The sequence below is a fragment of the Melozone crissalis genome, unplaced genomic scaffold, assembly GCF_028551555.1.
Source record: "Melozone crissalis strain CALT ecotype California unplaced genomic scaffold, PUWL_Pcris_2 ptg000004l_1, whole genome shotgun sequence".
NCBI classification, from domain to species: domain Eukaryota; kingdom Metazoa; phylum Chordata; class Aves; order Passeriformes; family Passerellidae; genus Melozone; species Melozone crissalis.
This window is the reverse complement of record NW_026535782.1, coordinates 4,221,158-4,238,844: the sequence shown is the minus strand read 5'-3', so window position 1 is coordinate 4,238,844 and position 17,687 is coordinate 4,221,158. Positions and strand designations below refer to the sequence as shown.

General features: G+C 37.8%; 1 protein-coding gene across 12 annotated transcripts in view; it reads right to left on the bottom strand.

Moving 5' to 3' along the window:
- The window catches only part of MAGI2 (membrane associated guanylate kinase, WW and PDZ domain containing 2), a 702,246-nt gene that overhangs the window by 120,541 nt on the left and 564,018 nt on the right, over positions 1-17,687 (bottom strand). For 11 of the 12 annotated variants that reach the window (XM_054273695.1, XM_054273675.1, XM_054273666.1 and 8 more), the window contains one exon: positions 776-1,411. The exons of the other annotated variant lie outside the window; for it this stretch is intronic. In XM_054273695.1, coding sequence (XP_054129670.1) covers positions 776-1,411 — 636 coding nt within the window. The remainder of the gene's footprint in view (positions 1-775; positions 1,412-17,687) is intronic. 12 annotated transcript variants of the gene reach the window in all.

Below are 17,687 nucleotides of genomic sequence, written 5' to 3'. Positions count from 1 at the left end.
ATTTAAAAAAATCAATCATTATTTACTTCAGGTAATAATAAGTTAGAATGGATGCTCACCTCAAACCACCAAAGAAATTTTGTTTGACTAAAATAATAAAAGCTATGAAATCTCTGTCAAGTTTTTAACTCTTTTTCTGTTCTTATTGCTTCTTTATGGATGTCTTCACTCTCCCCTTCCAATGGTGAGCATTCAAACTTACTGTGTCAGGCTGGTGAGAAAAAACAAGTTGCTAAAAGCTATATTTTTTTTAAATCAGAGAAATAGATACCATGGATCTCTGTTACCAGGAAAGAAAATAACCCCAACAACTGTTGTACAAAATTTTTACAATGAATGGAGGCAAAGTGGCTTAGGAAAACCAGTAACCTTGTAAAGGGCAAATAAATTGGTCTGAGTTTGATCTACATTAATGAGTCAATACATACAACTATATCTAAAGCTTGCAGCACTGCTTTGGGACTACGTGAGTTTGCTGCAGACACCACACAAACTATTATGGGGTGAAAGGTCTGGAACTGGCCTAGCTTTACCCTTATACAGAGATGGGACCATTGACACTCATAACACACAAAGGAATGTACAACAAACTGTAAGATTTTGCCTAGGATACTTAATTATAGACACACTTTTCCAAAACCAATGGTGTTACTTCCCACAACATGGAAATCAATTTCCAATCTAGCAAACAAGGATGTAGTGAGTATATGTATGTCTTTATGGTTTAGAACCTTTTACACACATGTTTGTAATTGTACAGACTTTCCAAACTTACCTCCTCTATGGATAATCAAAGAAGTTTCACTTCCAACAGGACATTCTTTAAGTATATCCACTACTTCTGCATGGCTCAGGTTCTGTACATTCTGCTGGTTGATCTCAACAATGAGGTCACCTTCACACAAACCAGGACATCCCTGAATGTCTAGAATTTGCTTCACCCTCTGTCCTGTAGGACTGTCTGCTATAGTGAAGCCAAAGCCCTGGGCCCCTTTCACAATGGTTAAGGTCATGAGTTCAGCTTGGGTGGCCCCAGAAGAAGCCATTGATACATTATCATCATGGGCAGGTGGTGGGAATGTGCTATCAAGCTGACTATCTGCTGGAATGGAGTGCAAGGAGTGTGGTGGTCGATCTGTTACGTCTGGAACAGACTGAGAAGTCCTAGAAATGTATTCCAAATAAGTTTCATAGTTATGTCTTCCATTTACCACTACCGGAGGCCTCTCCATTACTGCAAGGGGTGGCACCATGCTGTTGGCAGGATCTTCAGGATCAAAGGGCAAAGGGTATCCACGACATAGCACCAAGTTGACACTCTGACCAATAGGAACAGACTGGAAGAGTTTGACTACATCTGCGTGAGTATGTCCAAGGACACAAACTTCATTAATATAGACAATCACATCACCTAGAACGAGAAGAACAAACAGTGACAACATGAGACAACTTCAATTGCTGTATATGCAGTGCATTTTTCTTTGAATGAGATAGAAGTCTACTAAAAAAAGAATAAATTCAATCAACATACTGACTCATATAGGAGAGACAAAAAAGTAAATTTTGTCTGGCAGTAAATGTAATACAAAGACACAATGACAATACCAGTTATTTTCTCTGTAAGCTCACAGATGGAAAATTTAGATGGATCCAGACATTCACTTTTTCCTGACATTTCCTCCCTATTTTTCCAACTTATTTCAGTGCAGTCTGTATAGATTACTTTTTTAATAAGGTAAAATGAATGATTATTTGGAAACCGTGTTGTCAAGAAATATCAATGCTTGGTGAAGATTAAAGAAAAAAAAAAAGTAAGTATTCCTGGACTTCAGAATCAATGAATAGCAATTCAAGACTGTGTATGCATGTGCATAAGGAAACAGTTTTTGCACTGATCATGATATTGACACTTTTCTGTTAAATGTGATTACTTGCCATCAGCCATTCAGAACTGCTACTGTCTTTTCCTATTCTAGGCATGAACTATCTATCTTACATAATATAGAGATGTTTCACGGCATTTTGTTGTAGCCAAAAGGCTCAAGGACAATGACACAACAAAATTTTTGGTGGGTTCAATAGCTTAACATTAGAAAAATCCAGGCAAATATATGAAAATCAGTTTAATATTTTCACCTAAGCAGCTAAAGATACGACCTTTACTTTCAAATCTTGTCTCATGTATAGCAGACCTACCAATCTGAGCATATGGAAGCAGAATTCTTTAAGTCAACAGGCTATTTATGGGTCCCCATATTGCCCATGCACCGACCATCTACTGTTACTGAAATGCTCAGAAATAAGTTCAAGATTCTTCTTGGTGTTAGAATAGATCTATATATTTATAGCCATAAATAATTTTTTAACATACTGTTGAGGCACATATTAAAATAAAAATGAGTTATCAGTGCAAAAAATATTCAGAATAGTTTGATGACCCACATTCAGTTTTCACTTTCATAAAAAAGTGTACATCTTCATAGGAAAAGAAAAGGATATTTCATTAGAGAACTCTAGAAGTTAAAGTATTTTTCTTAGTGAAGACTGTCTTATTATCCTATTATTAGTCACCAGGATACTATGAGATGTCTACAAGGTACACAATTCAAAAATTTACACATCACAACAGAAAGCTTTTTAAAGGTATTTGAAAACTCTGCAATAAAATGAGAATGACTTAGGAAGAATGAGGTGGTTTGGGTGGAATTGCTTCAAGTGTATTTATGTAATTATGTCTTTCAAGTACTTCAATCAAAATATCTAATCCAGCAAACAGAGGATAAGAGCATCATCAAGATGCCAATGCAAGGGCTGTATCTAAGTGAGAGCAAAAGGCAAAGGCTGTTTCTATGTGAAAATGAAATGGTCAATTCCCACATGATCAGTCTGTGTAACAGCCTGACAGTAATTAATTGCATACGCACAAACTGTGATTCAGAGGAAGATTTCTTCAGAGGCTGCCTAGGGAAAAAATGCTAAGAAAGTTTGTTTAAATGACTGTGAGCATTACACACATAAACCTTAGGAGCTGCAAATGCTTTCTTCAATGTGCACCATAAATAGATTCCAAAACAAGCACAAACAGTAATGTCACTTCATAGGCAGTGCTGAAAAAAGTCTAATGCTTTTGTCTCAAGCAGCTGAAAATAAAGCCGTTTTCAGAAGTCAGAATTTAAAAGAAAATATGCCCCGTACAAATTACTGTGGCAATGGCTGCAATTCATCATGATTTGCTCATGCCCTGGTATAGAAAGATCTTACCTGCATTCTCATGCCTGGCTCCCACGTTAGCAGTGAGGCTGACATTGCTCAGGACTGCTTCTGTTGAGCTGAGAGCTCTTCAGTGCATGCTGCTGTTTCAGTAACTATGCTTTAATAGTAACCTTGAGACTTTTTAATCCATGCAGTCTTTATTTCCCTGAGTGCTGGCAATGCAGCTATCTGGTGGGAGGAGACCAATCTGTTTGTTCATCCTCTCTTACAATACATTAGCAGAGTGCAAAATGAAAAACGCAATTTTTGTGTTGGGCGAGTAAATCATTGCCTGTTTTCAGCCCCTCACTTTAAGTATTTGGATAGGATTAGTTATGATATAAAACTTAAATCAATATGGTTTCGATATATCAGAAAATTACATAAACTAGTTGACATTATATAGCGCTGTAGTGAAAAGAAATTAGCTTTTGCAAAAGGAGTGCAGTCAGGAAACACACACGCCAAGTATGTATGTATCCCCTTCCCCAGTCACTAAAAAGGCAAAACTGAGCACTAGAAGATCTTGGGTAAGAACTTCTTCAAATAACAACCTTCCATTATCCCTCACAGGCCAGCAGAAAATCCTTCAGCATTTCCTGAATCAATACCTTTAAAGCTCTTTGTTGTTTCTGAGGTATGACATGGATAGCATGGCTGGGCAAATCCTGAAGCTCTAACTCAGTCACAGTGGGGCTGCTGCTGCTACCCACCTGCTGTATTGTCACATGGAGAACGGACAGTGTGATAAACACAAGGGCATGAGTTATTAAATTCAGCTCCAAGAAAGGAGCTACAGTGAGGCTGCAGTGGGGAGAAAGTTTCAGATCATGAAACAGGAAGGAGTAAAAAATGGGTTAATTTCAGAAACCCTTCAAATTAATCTATCAGCTGTACTTTCTCCAAACCTAACTAATTTTTCCCGGCTGAGAGTTCCTCATTGCTGACACAGAGAGAAGTGCTCAGCATTGGGTAGGAAGAGAGAGATAAGAGCATTACAGAGCCAGTGCCATGCTAATGCAAAGTTCAAAACCTGTCTGCTTTAGGAAGCCTCCCTTAAAGGTTCCTGTAGCATCTTTTATGCCTGTTCTCTTCTGCTGCTTCTAATAATAATGGGTGCATATGGACAAGCATAATAGTGATCCACTTTATATCTCCTGTCTGATTTTCTCAGCAAGCCATAGTCTGCCTCCAGAAATCACAGTTTCACAGTGAGTGGGTATCTCTGAAGTTATGCAGAACATTTATATTAAGCATCAAACTTTGCCTGACTTTTAAAATTAAATTTGCTAAAATGACTTGAGCTTGCTTACAGCTTGCTGATTGAGCTAGGCAGGATCTCTAGAGGTCAGAGTATCCAAACCCCACTCAATCACAATCCCTTAGAACCAGCTGCCCAGGATCATGTCCAGGTGGCTTTTGAAAGCCTCCAAGGGGGTAGACTTCACATCTTCTCTGGGCAACCTGCAGTGCTCAATCATCCTCCCAGCAGGAAAACATTTTCTGATGTTCAAAGGGAACCTTCTGTGTTTGAGTGTTTGCCCATTGCCTCTTTTCTTCCTACTGGAAGGAACTTGGCTCCAGCTTCTTTGTACAGGTATTTATGTAGATTGATAAAATTCCTCTGAGCCTTCTCTTCTCCAGGGTGAGCATCCTCTCTGTCAGGGGCTCTCCAGTTTCATCTTCCTCACTAGCCTGTACAAACTGTACTCATGCCACCCCAGCCTCATCTGACTTGGGGCTGCTCAGGGATGAGGGAGCCCAGAAGGGCTGATCTGATCTGAGGGGAAGGCATCTGAATCAGACTCTCTAGATGAACTGGCAGGTTTGATAGACACCCAGCAGACAACAGATACCGTGGCCTACCTCTCAAAAATCTACACTGCCACAAAAACAGAATCTTCAATGTCTAAATTCAGCACTGAGTTGAAGAATCTTAAAGAATACTGACAGCAAGCAAATTTGTCAAACTGTCCTGAAGTTACCTCAGATTTAGTTAAGGCTCTTGCATTTAACTGAAAAATTTAGGAAAATGGGTCTGGAGGGGACTTCCTGGATGTCTGAACCTAGTCCTCTGTTGTCAGACACAACACAGTATGTTACACTTCTTCACAGAAAAAACCATGAACTCCCATAATATTTAACATATTTACCTAGCTGGTTTTGCTTATTAAAGTCTGCTGATCATTACTTATTGTCATGTAATGTTAATTGACTCAGTGCCTGAATGTTTGATTAGAGGTTCCATTTTGTTACTTATGTATTTCAAAGCAAAATCCAGATCTGTACTGTCAGTATCTTTAGTTGGATTAGTAACTGGTGAAGAAATTTCTGAGCTTCAACATCTTTTAATGACAGATTCTGTTTTACATTCGTCTCTACAATAATGTTTCAGAATTAAATCTGACACCCTGGGGATTTTCCACAAGCTTTAATTCTGAAAAACCCCCAACCTTTTTCATGCTTGAAGCGCTTGATCCAAACAGAATTTGTTTTATTGATATAACTTGTTTCATCACAAATTATCTTGTATTTTCAGACAATGCTACCAGCTCTATTTACCTCCTTTCTGAAGAACCTATTCAGTTGGCTCCAGTTATTGTTTGTGATAGGTTTTTGTTACCCCTAGGTTCTGTGTGTAAACATCTTGTAGGTAAAGTTTGTCCATTTTCTTACCTATGTTCCCACTATTTGTATACAAATATTTTGCCTATTTCTTCTAGTTAAGTTTCTTGTACACTTAGGTTTCTGGCTGTACTTCAGTGAATTTAATTGCCTACTAGACTGTCATTCTCATTATTAATTAAAATTCACTAAATTTTGAAGTATGAATGCAGAGAAAAAAAGTGCAGATCAGATCTTCAACTGAAATTTAGTAGAAATGTCTCCATTCTTTCTGACAGCTTTTTGATCATGCTCTTAGTGCTAGGTTTATGTGCCTAAAATATGACAGAATGCTGTGATTTGGGGTGGAGACAGCCCTGCAGCCAGCACAAGCCAATAGCAACGGTGCTAAAACCAGCTCATGGTTTGGCAAGTCAGCACAGGACACACCAGCTCTGCAGGACTTGGGCAGCATAATTTTTTTTGCTGCATTTATAGCCCACATAAACTCTGCTAGCTTCTCCAGCATTACTTATTCCCACTTGCATTTCTCACCCATATAATCTAAATGCTGCATATGCATACTTTGCATCAGTTTCAGAGCTAGCAATACATGATTACTTCATCGCTGAAGCTTTCCCTTCACCTGCCCACCCACACTCTCTACTGTCATTACCAGATATTTCTGTCACTTCTCAGCAGTGACCTTGTCTTCTCTTTCTGCAGACTGCTGCAAGATTGCTGGCACTGGAGCCTGTTAATCATGAACTCAGAGCACGTTTCCAGTATCAAAATATGAAACGTGTGGATAATTTTAATAACAACACCGTGTGATTGATGGTCATGAAAGAAGCAAAGATTTGTAAGAAATGAGCCATTTTCACATTCACACACACACACTTACAAGCAGCAGTACAGAGAACTAGTGTGTGACAGTAACAGACAAACTGCATTCTGAAACTTTGAGACTCAACTTCCCTCCACTTGCCATAGATGTTAATCCAGTGTGTGAATAAATAATTTCCATTACAAATGGCTAGAAGTGGCTTTTTCTGGCTGTAAAAGATTCCAGAAATTTCTGCATAGACAGAAATTCTCTGATTTCTTGTACTCTGACTCACCACAGAACCCCTTAAAACCTATTTAGCTCTAGCTGCTGAGATCTGATTGCCTGATTTTATGGGCAAAAGATAAAGCCTAGGGTCCTGTAGTTCATGGTAGCCTGATTAGTCTTAAAATTAAAAAAGAAAAAGAAAAATACCCCAATTTTGTTAATACTTGGTATAAAATTACCCTTATTTTTAAATAAAAATTTTGGAATTACAACAACTTCTTAAAGGAGATTGCAGTGTAAGATGACTATTGTGTATTAGTACTGAAATACTTAAAGCACCTGCCAAGAAAATACTTAGTTCTTCTAAAGAGGAACATTAGATTAACTGCTAAAACATATCAAAAAGGCAACCTGGGGAGAAGTACATGCATTCAATAACTCAATAACTACAGCTGCTGATGAAAAGAACTAAATTTAAAACTGACCACGTTATTATCAGCTTTATAACAACTTTCTCTGATAGACAGTACTGCAGCAGCCACAGTGAAATGAAAAGAGCTGCTGGGAGACATAATGGGCAGCTGCCTCTGCATTCAGAAATAGTTTCAGGACCACTTGCTGGTATGTTAGAACACTAAATAGTCCATTAAAATATCAGTGCTCATACTGACATGGAAGACCCATTTCCCAGGCTTCATCACAAACAGAAAGTTTTACTTGTGTTTGACAGGTAACCACTCTCCACAGCTCCTTCTTTCACTCACTGAACTCTGGAAACTGAGGTTCAGGGGGAAAAATGATAATAATATATGATAAAAAATAAAATTATTATTTATTTAATCAATCATTAATGATGATTATTATAATTTATTAGCTCTTTAAATTGGACAAAAAGTCAAGCCAACATGTATTCTTAGGCATTCAGGCAGTCAAACTGACATAAAATAGGCTTAGATTTTCCTCTTTCTGAAACCTGAACAACAGATATAAATCATCTGCTTGTAGTATTTGTACAAACAGCATTGTAGGAGTGCTAACTTGGGTTAAAATCTGTTCCCATCACTGACTTCATCATTCCTGTCATGAAGGACTGAGCAGTGGCTCTGAACTTTGCTTCAGGGGCCAACACAAATATGTGAGACAGACACTTGTCTGCAACTTTACCCAAGACTCAGATCTGTTGAGTAAGCAGGTGCCATTTTTATACAATTAATTTTTTTTAGAGCCCATTTTAATTCTACTGTGACCCAATGCATATGCCTAATTAAAAAGCTGTCTATTCAAAATTTTTGTGCTTAACCAGCATGTATCATGTAATTACACTCAGGCAGATGTGGATTAGTAGAAAAAACTGTTTCCATTTTATTTGTATTTTGCATATAGCGGTAAAAGCTATTTAAATAGAGGCATTTACTTGGGAGAGAAATAAAATACATTCCAGAAAAATCTAAAGACCTTGATTATTTGCTGATCTAGTAAACATGAAACATTGTAGACTAAAAAATGTAAGTAATGCAATAGCAAAAGCATACTTAAATGAATGCTGGTCATAAAGCAGTAAAGAGTAGGCAAATTTTCTTCCTAGAAACAGTTTTCACTTCTTCAAGCATCTGAAAGCACAGCATGGATGTTAAAGCTGCTGCTTTACAGAAAAAGTATTTACTTAAAAGATGGTAAGTATATTGGAGGCAAGAACACATGAAGAGAAAAAGGTCCAATTTTCAAGGTAGCCTCTTATTTACAAATTATGTAAGCTTGTTCTGTCTAAGCTTCGCTTGCAGGAACTGCTTGTGCATCCTGAAAAGCCTGGTGTGAATGAACTGCGTGACAGAGCGTCAGTGGATCTGAAGAGCGAGATAAAAAATGTATGCCACGTTTGCATAGCTATTTGGGATCACTTTGGAAGGTGTCACTGTGTGCAGAGGCTCAGGAAGAAATGAAACCCTTCTTTTCCTTTAGAAAAAGGAGGTCAAAATTTACAACACATTTGCTTTTGTACGCACATTTTATTTCTGCAGGCAGCGCATCGCATTTATCTAGGTAATGGCTCCCAGGAGGAGGAAAGTAGCCCAGCCAGCCTCCCAGCAGCCTAAAGGCAGAAGGGCATGGAAAAGCATGATGTAAATACCAAGCTGCCCCTGTGCCCCACTGGGAATTCTGGCCATGTGCCACCTGTCCCTGGTGGAAGACATTTTCAGCAGCATTGTCAACTGCACACCATTGCCACTGCTGATTCCTGACATAAACTGCCAGGAAGGAAAAAGGGAGATGGATGAGGTGAGGAATTAGATGGAGCATTTATAAAGATGCTGCAGCACAGTGACAAATGCCTTCATATGTTGAAATATAAATATAAATGTTACTGGGAATTTTTAGTAATAGGCAGTCATGTGAACTGAAATGGTTAATAGAGCTATTTTATTTCTTTGAGTAATGCTAGCACCATGAGGACAAGAATAACTAGCCACATACTAAATTAGTAATTTGTGAAAGCAACAGCACTTTTTTGGACACTTAAAAAATATGTGCAAAGATAGATGAGTAGGATTCATCTCTATTTAAAATCTATAGAGGTACAACTTGAAAATTCATTTCTATTTTAGAGATTATATGGTTTCCAAGGAGATTCCTTGTTACTGCAGTGGGCATTACTGCCAGAAGTGGGTCAGTTTTATAACTGTTATCTATTTGGTAAAACTATGATTTTCATCATTGTTTGATCAATACTTTGTTTTTCCTGCAACACTCACACAGTGCCCATCCAGGTGCCTAATTCCCCAGCTGCCTCTCTGAGACCAGTACAAATCTGATATAACTATCAGTCAGGTTATTAATTTAATCTAAGGCTAAGACTTACAGCCTTGATTTGTGGATGTTTTGTGTGTTCCTTGCTCAAGTCCACATTCTGCTGACTGAGATCAAAGTGAGCTGCCAGCAGGCAGTGTGCTTATTTCAGATCCAAACCGTGGATGCGGAGGCAAACACCAGGCACCAAATCTGAAGGTGTTGCTCTGATGTATTGATTAGAGACATTAATCTACAATAATAAAAACATGTACCCACATTCTTCCCAAAAGAAATGCTTGCTGCTATCCCTGATGCTACTTTTTATGCTAAAAATTCACTACCAAACTTTATGCTCAAGAATCTGATTAACATCTTAATCATGCCATTAGTTGTAATGAAATGTGTGCTCATTCACTGCTTCACCCTCGTTATTGGAGCTTCTCCTGTCATGCCAAACCAGAAATTCTGAATATATATATGCACTCCTTGATGTAGATATATATAAATCCTCAAATCTTGCTCTATCTTTTCAGTCAACTGGGTTTACAAGGTCAGCACCTTTCAGAGGCAGATATTTCAAAAGAGGTCTGGATTACTACAGATTAATTCTTTTAATCAAAATTTAAGACAGGAAGCATTCTATCAAGCAGAAATTAAATGTATCAACACAGTGAAAAAATTTCCAGTTAAATAAAGGGATTTTCACTGATATTCTACTACATAAAAATACCTCAGTGCACTTGAAATGGAGTTATATTTGATTACTGATTCATTAACATATGCTTACACAAATGTACAGCTAAAACATAACTAATTTTCTACTCATAACTTTTATAAAGGTCATTCAAATTTTAGTTTATATGGGCTAATCTTATGTATTACCTCTATATTTTTTTTCTTTTTTTGGTCTTAAAATTATCTACAAAAATAATTACCTTAACTTCAGAGAGCTTCTCACATAATTTCTATAACAAAAGATCTACTCAATAGTTTTTCAGGCATGTATGAATATATTACTTGCTTTAAAATTGCATGGTAAAGATAAATAGTGGAGTTCCTTTAGGTTCTCTAAGGTTTTACAGTATTTTCCAGGTTAATAGAGGGTAATGTATTATCAAACTGACCTTCCTTCCAAGCAAATGTTGGTTGCCTTAATATCTCTAGAGCCTCTTGCACTGCCAAGCACTCATTTTCAAGGACAATATATTTTTACTCTTTGCAAAACAATTTAACACCTTCACCACTAAGTAATTATACTTTCAGCTCATTTCTGAATACTACACTGAGTATAAACTACAAAATTCAACTTGCGTAATATTCTTTTTTGTAAGGAGGCAAAATCATTAACACAAGTCCCACCAAGCTCTTTCTTTAAAACTGCTTTATAACAGACACAAAACTCCAGCCTTATAATAGTTAGGAAAAGGTCACTCTCTAGCCTTACAGCTTTATGGCTAAGAATCACATTCTCCTTTTATTAGGATTATCCTATCTCCCACTACCTGCTCTTCCTCCTTTTTTGTCTCATCCACCTTCTCTATTTTGTGTTTTGCTTTCTGAGAGAGAAGAGAATTTTTGGTGTTCTAATATGATTTATAGCACTGAAAAGTCTCAATATTGTTGGAACTTAATTTCCACTGTAGTAAATATTTAACCAATTACAACACCATTGCAGGGTAAATACTCCATCATTTTCCATTGCAATGGTTTAGTTGAATGTTTGGACTCCAGAACTTGCCACAGACTGCTGCAATATGGATATATCAATTGCTGTTCAGTAGTCAAATCTCAGATTTTATACATAAAGGGGCGTTAACCCTGTTGTGTATGAGAACAACCATATCTTTCCCTTTAGCAAAGACTTAATTTTCTGGATGCCTATCTTTATTAATTTTTTAATTAGCTAATGAATAAAAGTACATTAAAATGTGTTATTATGAATAACTGTGATGCCACATCAGACTATTTGTTCAGACCATGAAAAAACAGTCTCACACTATGTCTGCCATCTCCCAATGTTTCTGTGAATCATCCCATGGAAATTAAAAAGCCTTTCCCAAAATTATCATTGTATCTGATTTTTCCTCAGAAGGCTACCACTTCGTGTCGTTTGCTTCCACACAGTATTTCTATCCTGCCCCTGACAAAGTAGGTGGCACCATCAGTCCTGAGAGTGCATTGCTTCTGTGTCCATCAGAAAGTGAGATCCAGCTGCAGCCTCCCATCCCATTGGAGATGGGAGCCATAGTCTTTGAAGGTGATTCTTGGAAAAGTTCTCTCAAGCATGTTATATGCACAACATCCTCCTCTTTGGAAATCCTGTAAAAATGGTGTGAAGTGGGAGAGCCACCCCATAAACTTCCTTCTAAGAAATGTTGCATGAGGAGTGCACAAAGAAGGGCACAAATGCCATGTGTTAATGGATGCAGCACACAGGAGTCAGGGGATGACTAAGGGTGAGCAATGCATGAGTGTGTGTGATGTGGGTTCAGGAATGGAAGGAGCAGGAGGAATGTGGGACAGGAATTCCAGCAGCAGAGTGAGAGAGGAAGCTGAAATTGCTGTGCACTGAGTGCTGTGTTCTTCCCTGTCTTTAAAAAACCCTAACTCCTGCCTGTCCACGAGCCCTGTGCTGCTTCAGGAAGGCACAAACAGACTGAAGTTATATCAGTGGATCCTGCTCCAAAAGTTGATGTTTTTAAAATGGAGGGCAATTTACATTAAAACTCCTTTAGTTCTTTCTGCTTCTTATGTCCTTTTAAGTATGGAATTATTAATTTTTCAGACTTGTATGCAAGCAATGCTCACATGTGCACACAACCAGAAAATGGTTCCCAGACAAAAACCAGTCAGGTGTCAACTGCTTATATATCAACTACAATTCTTAGAAATACAGTGAAATTACACAGTCATTATTTCCAATGGGGATTTTAATCAGAGAAACTCAGGTACCTAAGATCAAACTAAAAAAAATGCAAACAACCTTGGGTAAAAAAATGAAAGTATGGCCTCTTGTCTATTTTAGCACTCTCTGCTTTTCACTACAAACTATGAGCTCAGAAAAAACCTCAAGATTGTCTTTGTGAATCACTCAAAGGAAAGATGGGGCTGCTGACACTAACAAGAGAGACATCACCATAAATAATACTGTCCTAACAGCAAAATTAAGCATTGCTGGGTGAATGAATTCAGTGTTTGTTTGACCTAGTGCATTTTGATTTCATGGATTTTATGATGAAATCCCAAAGAGACTTTATACCAGTTCAATACAATAAAAAAATAAAGAACAATAAATCATTTCACAAAATACTTTTCTATTTTGCAACTTTGCAAGCTTTTACAATAATTGATATAAATGTACTGTTGCAATTACAAAATAAAATTTGTCCCTAATTTTATTCCACAAATAGTTGATACATTATGGTTTTTTGCATAATTTTGAAACTGACAGTCCTTTAGCTGTTCTCAGCAAGGAAGCCTCAAATTGTTTAGCCTTGAGAAATTTTACATACATAAAGATGAACCTATCAATCAATCTATTAAATGTCTAGTGAGCCTGTAATACTGTAAACTGCTTTTGAAACATTTTCAATGCTTTCAGCATTAAATATACAATTAAACACTGTGAAGAAACAAATTCTGAAGAGTTCCATAATTTTATTTTTATTGAGATTGAAACTATCCAGTCTTTTCACTATCCCTCCAAAAGCCCATATATTTGTATCTGTTACGGCAAAACTATTGTAACAGCACTCCCATGGCAAGGAGTAATCTGATTAACTGGGACTGTGGAAGAGGTTTATGAAAAAAAAAATTGATACCATGTTGGAAATGTCCCTATAGCACAATTCCTAGCACTACTTCTGTGAATTATTCAATATGCTTGGGATAGCTAGTGTGAATTCTTCTCAGTGTGTGCTTATTTGTTACGTGACAGACACGATAAAAAGAGAGGACAGTAACTCTGATATTAGCAGTGACCACATTTTCGTTCTCTGACTTCACTGTCCTCCCAGATTTATTGCAATGAGCTGCAAACTAAATGCTAAATGCCACAGTTCCACCTAGCAAAACTCATCTAAAACGTACTTTTTGAAAACGGAAATATGTGTATTTTCACACTAATTCATACATCTTCAGCTAGCTTCCAAAATAGTACTGATTTAGAAAGAAAGTGGTCCATCTACTCCAAAAACTGGAGAGCATGTTCTGGATTCCGAGGCAATCTGAAATTTATAGAACAGCAAACATAGCTGTTTGTCTGGTGCAGAGCTTCTGATAAGCAGAAGTGGCACATTTTCTTCCAGCTCTGTTCACTTGAAGGCACAGGACAACCTTCACCCTGAGAGAGCAGAGAGCACCTGCCCACATGTCCAGTTTCAGGCTGCTGCTATCAGAAAGAGCCCCATAGCACCAAAGCCAGCCTAGCACAAGGGAGTAGTGGAACTGATAGTGTCAATTAAGGGATGGAAATAGAGAAAAATCTAATACTAGCAGCAATGGAAGGAGGAATATAATGATGTGAAGAAATTGTGAGACAAATCCCTCTGACACTGCCTGCTGTCCCCCATGCCGGCCAAGGCAGCTGGAAGGCATTTCTGTATTTGCACAGTCCTTGCCAGTCCATAGATAATCTTACAGAGAGCACTTTCCCCAAACCTATTAATGGCTTTGCCCCGTCATTCAAAAAAAATATCATCATTAAAATGAGTAATAGCACACATGAGGTTCAGGTCCACTGGCAAGCCTTCTGCATGCACAGGGAAGAAATGTTTGCACATGACAGATGTGCTTCCCTTCCACTGGAATCTATGCAGGTCCTACTTTGGATCAGAGCTAAATATTTTCTCAGCTCTCTCTTGCGCACTCTTCTTCACCCCACATTTCTTCTGTTGAAGGATTCTTGCTTGCCCTCTCCCCAGCCATGAAAAGTAGAATGAGTACTTATATGTATAGATATTTTTGGGTAGTTAAAGGGAATCTGCAAGAGCAAGACTGTTTAAGATGAATGATAATATATTCCTCTTTTTCACTTGCACAAATAGAATCCTTTTGGGAAGGATGCTCTTGAGGCATAACAAGGACTTTGAATACCTAAGTAAGACCCAGATGTGCTTAGATACCAACACAACAAGATTAAAAACTGTTTCCATTAAAAGAGAAATTAGTTACATGAGCATTCTGCAATTTCCTCAAACCTCTTACTCTCCCAAATTAAAAGACAAATGCACTGCCTAAATCAGACACAAAAATACGAGGTGTGCCTTTATCTAATGGAAGGTTAACACTGGTTCACTAAATTGACTGAAATGCAAAGATATGAAAGAAAAAGGAATGAAAATTATATGAGCTTAATGTGATTTTTCTCTTTTATACATAAAATGGGACATAAGAGTATATCTAACTTCATCACTAATAGCAATAAAATAGTAAGGCCATGGTGCATGAGAAATTGAAATTACTCTGAAGGAGTAGGTTTGATATTTAGCCTGTCCCAAAACCCTGCTATTGTAGGATGCAAACCAAGGTCAGAAAAAAGTTGTATCTCATATAATTTCTAGTATTTGGGAGAAGAACTTGCTGTCACTGCAAGAAAGAGTAAAAATCTTGCTGCAGTCACTTGAAGTGGAAGCAATTATACTGTACAGGTATCATGCATCACTCTGCTTGTCAAATGGACAGGGCTGCTTGCATTGCCAGGGGACTGCTGTCAGAAACTGATTAACCACACTGACTTTCTCCCTCCAGTCTTGACTCTGAGAGAGGTTGCTTCAAGTGTCTTTTATGATTTCTACTATATACTCCAAATTTGGGGTGATCTGGAAAATGATAGATTAAAGGTTGTCTACATTGTCTTGATTGTGTTTGCATTGTGCAAACAAATTTCAATACAATCTTTACTGAGATCCCACTTTGTGTTTTATACTTTGCTATAGGATCTTTGTTTTAGCCCCTGCTTTTCCCCACATTTGGCCTGGCTGTTTCCCAGAGCTGTTTTCCAGTTATGTGAGAGAGAGGGAGAGACAGCCAGCCTGATGTAGCTTGCTATGGCCACTGCCAGTACTGCTCAACTTAACTGGAGACTCAAATCAGGGAAAGCCTGGCTTTTTCTGCCAGCTCATGGTAAAGCATGTTTAACACAGCATTCATACTGGAGAAAAAATTAGCAACTGATTCTGACACACACAGGCAAAATGAGACTAACATCTAAGTGTGGTTATATTTTTTATGTGGAAAAGATGAAATCCAATATGCCTGGGACTAGGGTGATCAAACCTAGCTTTGGGTTAGGTAGAAGATTTTCCCAGTCTGTGGCAATTTTTCTGGAATAGGTAAATTAAAAAGCCCTCTAAAATTTAGAAATATTGTGATTTTGTTTTTTTCACTGAATGTTCTTAAGCTCATAATATTTTCAATTTGAATTTTTTTACTATCCCCCCAACATTTTTTGAAAAATATTACTTCCAGTTGACTTGAGATTACAAGTATTATGTCCTAGCAAAGATGAATTCATTACGCTTGTAGGAAAAAAAAAGATTAAAGTATCACAATCCTGCTTTCAGAACTGAATGGACTATTGAAAGATAGTATTTACAACACTGCACAGTTTAAAATAAAAATCCATCCACTCAGCATCTTGGCTGGAGCGGAATTTTTGGCATAAACAATTGCTCAAGTACAATTCTTATTATCCCTATTTCCCCAAACAATTCAGAGCTACTTTTTCAACTGTGCTAGAAACAGTTGAATCTCTTATATAATATATAATAGTCAACGGCATTTTCTTTTGATGCAATCAAGTTCGGCCTAAAAAAAATATACTCTTGTCTGATATGCAGAAAATAACTGGAACAAGACAGACTAAAGAGATTAAAAAAAAAAATCTGCCAAAAAAATGACGTTTTTTTGAACTCTGGGGAAGGATGCTGCCATTGTAACCTGTCTAGAAAATGACCAGATATGATATGAGCGTTTCCAACTTCTCCCATCTATGTTAGAACAACTCCCTCCCATTAAAATAAAACAACCTTCTAAAGTGATACTAAAAGTACAAAGACATAAATGTGATCAATGTTTTCACACCACGTGTAGCACTGCCATGCTGCATGACTTTCCTGTGGAATTTGACAGAGGAATCCACCCTCAATCCCACTTGTCAGATAAACAAGGTTGGATACACGTGTGGTTCCCAGTGCCAGTGCCAAGGTCTGACAGGAGGCAGTGTCTACTCTGGATGGATGTGTTCCTCCTAAACTGCCTGAGGAAAGCCTGCCTGAGCACACCAGGCTGCTGTGGGGCACATAAACTTTTGTGGAAGTTTCAGTGCAAGAAGTCAATCAGACTGCAACAAACAAGACAAGTACCAAGAGCAGTGGCTGAGGCTCTGCCCAACATCAGCAGAATAATCCTGGTAACCTGCTAGTGCAGGGAGTATAATTAATGCTGCCCCACACATCTACATTGTGTGTCTTTCAGTCCCACACGATGCTTCTCCACTCTCCCCTTACACTGTCAAGTTCTCATCATTACCTCAATTTCCACATTTTCCAGTTTCCCACCTCTTTCTGATGCCTTTTTTCAACCATTCCAGTGCAAAAAACCCCATTTTTTTCCAATGCTCTTTCAGCCTTTCACTGTGCTATAGGCTTAAGGCTGACAGTTTGTTCAGAACTGATGGTTCAAAGGCAGATTTCAGGCCATTTATCATGAACTGCTGATAGCCTTTGCCTATTGAGACTTGCTATTTTGCTTATGTTAAGGTGGAATAGAGGAGATCACAAATAACAGAGCAGCAGCATGGTCCAACATGCTTCTTGACTTTTAGCCTATGAATAAATTCTCAAGGAGCACCTATCAAGACAGGGTATCCAATATTATCTGACTTTTCCCCAGCAGTTCTACAGGTGATGCTCAGTATGGCAGAGAAAGTCTCAGTAAATACTGCATACAATGATGCTGATTTTAATGCAGAAGAAATTAGTTTAATACA